General features: G+C 31.4%; 1 protein-coding gene across 1 annotated transcript; it reads left to right on the top strand.

The window, feature by feature from the left end:
- Nucleotides 1–363: 363 nt before the first annotated feature.
- Nucleotides 364–1,218, top strand: LOC141661271 (AP2/ERF and B3 domain-containing transcription factor At1g51120-like). The gene has a single exon (XM_074468255.1). It carries the CDS (start codon nucleotides 364–366, stop codon nucleotides 1,216–1,218), a length of 855 nt encoding a protein of 284 aa, XP_074324356.1.
- Nucleotides 1,219–5,194: the final 3,976 nt, after the last annotated feature.

Genomic DNA, 5,194 nt, shown 5'->3' with positions numbered 1-5,194 from the left:
GGCATTTTCATATATTTTCAAAAAAATTAATAATAAAAACATTTAATTATAAAAAATATAAAATTTTATTTAAGGGTGACACATGTCCCACATAGACCCTTACTAGATTATCCCCTGACTGTGATGAGAGAGTTGGCAAACGTAGAATGCACAAAATGTAGTTCCAAAAGTAGTTTTTTAGTTGAGCTAATTAATAAATACTTAAATGAGATCTCTTTTTATTCTTATGTTAAAAAATACATTACATTCTATATTTTATATTAAATGATAAGTATGGATGTGTTTTCTGCAGGTTTCGATACTTTAGGAATGAAATGTATTAACTTGTTTCATTTACTAACTTTCCTGTGATTGCAGTAAAAAATGAAGGATCTCATGAATGTCACAGCACATATGTTCGGCAAAGCTTCAGGTTCGAACAGTTTGAGTCATAATCAATCATGTACCAAGCGTGCAAGGCATGATAAAACTATTCGTAGTTGGAGTTCTAAGGGAGTCGTTGCTCTAATGAATGAGAACTGGGCAGCACATGTTTATGTAAATCATAACTGGACTTGCATAGGGATTTTTAAGACAGAGGAAGAAGCAGAGATGGCATATGATAGTGTCGATGAAAGCTTGCGAAAGACAGACAACATTGCACAAGAACCAAATATTCAGAAACAAGTCTGCATTGCTGGTACCCTTTCTTGCAGGTCTGTCAATATTTTCCAGGCACAGAGGCAACAAGATTGTACACGTACCTGTATATTTGAAAAGGTACTTACTGCTAGCGACGTAGGTATGCTCTACAGAATTGTGATTCCGAAAATGTATGCTAGTTGCTTCCCAAGCGATTCCCATAAGCTAGCTTTCTATGACGAGTGGATGACACTCTGGAATTTTCGCTATGGTGTCTGGAAGGGAAGTAACAGTTATGTCTTATCAGCGGACAAAGTTATTTTCTTCAAGTGCGAGCTTTTTGAGACGGGGTCAGCTGTTCACACTTATTTTGCAATTGATGTGGAATATAATGCTAATAGAGTACAAGTTGAGGAAGCCAACAGGGGAAAATATGTCATTGCTGATGGCGAAAAATTGCATTCGAAGGAAGTGGTGCAGAACTTTGGCCTTGAACAGAATCACAGTGGAAATGCAGATACCAGGCTCCAGATGGATATGGAGGGTGACAGTGACTTGAACATAACTGGATCCGGGAAAGCACCGGAGACTACCTAATCTCATCTACCTGTACTTGTCTATGTTCTTGATTCTGCATGCAGGTATTGCAGTTTTGCAAGGCAACAAAACTTTGAGTATGCTTAATTTTTTCATTTTCTTGTTGGTTTTAAATAAAAAGAGCCTTCAAAACATAAGTTCAAACTAATGTGATTCATTTTTGAGTCTCAATCAAATCTTGCATTAATTTCTCTTATAATTTTCTTGTCTCATGACTTCATTTTGATATTTTAATTTAAAATTACCTAACATCAACTAGGACCCAACAATATGACTCTATTAAAGGTATCATTTCTATGTGTTAAAATTTGAGGAATTGAGCTCATTAAATCCATCACAATAGGCCATGTAGATATATAGGTACTATCTTTCATTCTTTTGATCTATTTTACATAAGATCATCAGTGAGACCCTCAAATCCTTGGATGGAGCCCATTTATCAAATTATTGTTAGGATTTATTGTGTGCAATTCTTGTTAAATGAGTGTATAATTTATATTTACCTACTTTTTATGAAGTTATGTACTTAAAGATTTATATGTTACTTTTGTAAATTAATAGAATTTCTTTAATAATCTATAAACCAATTATATATAATTCACATATTTGTCAGTTATATATTTAAATCACTCTAAGATGTGATAGAGAAAAAAATATTATTTTTTGTTAACTTAATTTTTAGTAACTTTAGAATTTGACATTTATAAGTTATATTTCTTTTGATATTATAGACCAGAGTTAGGTTAAATAGCACCATTATAAAATATTTTAAGAAGAAATACTGAGTTACAAGAATCTTCCATTCTCTCATCATTTAAAATACATTTTCCTCCCCTATACTTGTGGCCATATCATATTTTGTCCTCCGTACTTATTTCTTATCATATTTTGTTAAGTTGATATATGTACACTTATTAATCTTGCTTAGCCACATTTGATGCTTGTTGTTGCTTAACCACTTTTGATCCATGTTTCCTATGAGTATACTTGATTTGTCACATACATATTTTATTTTCAGAACTGTTGACAACATTTTGTATCCATTTGTTATGAGCTCTTAAACTTATCTGTGTGGGTAAATTACTCATGGTATTTTTATAGTCTTTGGTGTTCTCGATACTAAATTTTATCAGTTTTATGAGTATACGAGCACGTCTCGGGGTATGAGGCATGATTAAGATCGTGATCTTTGTTTGTTTGTGAGAATATTTAAAATTTTGATTTTATCTTTCTTGTGGATAACTGGAGAAGACACTGTTTACACTATTCTATTCTTTGCTCAGTAGTGTTTACGAGGGAGCAAAGGTTTTATACGATGCACTTATTAGTACCCACCTTACTTATTCTCAACGATTTGTTTGATTTGTCTGATTAGTTTATTTCTTTGACTTCAAATAGTACTGTCATATTACTCCTCTTCATACCTAATTATTTATATCAAAGATACTCATTTATTTTATATTTTAATGATATTTTTGTACCGGACATTTGACTCACTCGTGTTTATTTCTTTTCACAGGTAATCAGTGGTACAGCTCGGGTGTGATGAGTGCGTCCCAAATTTTAGCTTGTTTATCTACTTCAAAATAAAGTCAAGGATATGTTCTATTCCATATTATTTTTAATCTTGTTAGAGAACTTTATTTTGAAGATTTTAAACTTATGTTAGTTTAATAAATTAAGTTTAGCTTGTTTTTGATTCGATTAATAAATAAGACTTATCTTGTGTAGCCTCTACTTGTTTAAGTGTGGTGGTACAGTATGAATAGTTATTACGTAATCTCTGTTTGGATTGTTGACTGAATACGAATATGAAACATGTTCGAATACTTTTCACTTCTATGGTAATAACCGGATGATTCAAAGTTAAATTGTCAAGCTTATTTAGAAGATCTAAAAAAGAAGACCATCAACGTTCAATCTTTATGTATCGATTAGAATTGTAGCAAAAGTTGTTGCTCTAATTGGAGTAACTCCATACCTAATTTTGCTAATCAGTTGAAGTTGAGAACTTGGTAAATTTGTAATACATGCCCGCCTTTAGTGGGGATATTATATCAATTTCTTTTTAGGAGAAGAAAGGTTTTTCATTTTATTTAAATAAATAATAGTTTGTATTCTATTTCAGTGATAAGGCTTTTATGTTGCACAATTAGTTAACAATTTATATGTTTTAAGATGACTCAAATAAAACATTACTTCTAGCATTTTCGTTAAGGTATATTATGATAAACGCATTTTTCGGTTACATATAGATGAATACTGGGAAAGGTTTGATTTTGAATCATACGAAGGATGCGAACCTTGTCTCATTTGCAAAATGACTAAAACTTCTTTTACCCGATAAGGTGAAAGGGCCACCGAACGATTACGACTTATATATTGTGATGTATGTGGTAGAATGCTTATAATGGTAAGGGCTAGCTTATACTACTTCAGAACATTTACGGATGACTTCATTGGATATGGATATGTATGTCTTATGAATAATAAATCTGACTCTTTTGAAGTGTTTAAAGAATATAAGGCCAAAGTAGAAAAGCAAACATGGGAAAATATAAAAATTTTACCATCAGATCGTGGAGAAGAATACTTAAACCTCAAATTCAAGAGATTCTTTAAGGAGTGGGATATTGTATAACGAGTTACTACTTTTGGAACACCTCAGTGGAATAAAGATTCAGAGAGGAGAAACCATAACTTGTTGGATATGGTACGATCCATGATGAGTCAAGCGAATCTTCCAATCAGTTTCCAGGGTATGCTATAGAACCGATTGCATATACACTTAATCGAGTTCCGACTAAAGTGGGTCAAAAGATAAGTTTTGACCAAAATTGGATAAATGTTATTTTGTGGGATACCCAAGTAAGACTAAAGGGAATAGTTTTTATAATTCTTGCGAGAACAAAGTCGTTGTCGCTCAGACCGTTGTATTTCTGGTGTGAGAACTAATTTTTAAGAAAACCAGTGGGAGGACAATAGATCTCGATGAAGATCCAGAATCACATGATAACATTGAATCAGAGTTGAAATAAGATCAGGATGTACATCAAAATATTAAAAGTAATTATGTTCAGGAAACACGGGTTGTTCGTAGATCTAGTAGGATTCGCCATGAGCCCGAGAGAAATTATAAATTTCTCTTTACTATGAACATAATTATTATTAAATTATTAAAATATTTACATACATTATTATAAAATCATGTATTATTTTTTGAAAAATATACATTTATTTATTATATATATATATATGTTCATTACAAATATTAAAATTTAATTAAATATATTAATTGTGTATCTCATAGTATGTTTTGAACCTGAAAGGTAAACGCAAAATCTACCAACACTAAGTTGGAGTATTGTGTTTATATTCGTTCATGTGATATACTTAAAATGCAAATACCAACACCAAATTTTCTTGTCGTTTTCAGAACGTGAACACATAATTCGAACAATACTTTAATCTGTGACTAATAATTAATTATTTTGTTACCAACATAATTAATTCCTCGTCGAGTTTGCATGTATTTTTTATCCAAATATGATAATATAGTTGTCGTATATTAATTAGGGTGTGACATATATGGTAAAATTCTACAAGAGATTAGTGACAAAAATATGCACGACCGATATAGAATTGTAACATATTGGTAATAGAACAAATACAACTGATATACAATGATAAAAGATTTGCAAGGTAACAAAGATAATGTATCCATAGTTATTAACCGATTACTAACGGAATACAAGTAGGGCTGAAATGGGACAATGCGGTTTGCTTTACTAATCCCTTAGTAAATTATTAGTTTTCTTTTAGTTATATATCTGTTGGCAATTCATTAGTAATTCCATTATAACTTTTGGTTTTGCCAACAGAAAATTTCGTTGGAAACATTTCATTACTCACCTGTTTTGAAACAGTTGATGTTGTGTATACTTTTCAACAGTTTGTAATTGGTCGGCAATCAGTT

The sequence above is a fragment of the Apium graveolens genome, chromosome 5 (genome assembly GCF_009905375.1).
Source record: "Apium graveolens cultivar Ventura chromosome 5, ASM990537v1, whole genome shotgun sequence".
NCBI lineage: Eukaryota > Viridiplantae > Streptophyta > Magnoliopsida > Apiales > Apiaceae > Apium > Apium graveolens.
Note: the sequence above shows the minus strand (reverse complement) of the source record. Positions and strands in the feature narration are given on the sequence as shown.

Excerpts from the sequence above, each read along its gene's own strand:
- LOC141661271 (XM_074468255.1), top strand. The coding sequence starts at position 364 with ATGAAGGATCTCATGAATGTCACAGCACATATGTTCGGCAAAGCTTCA.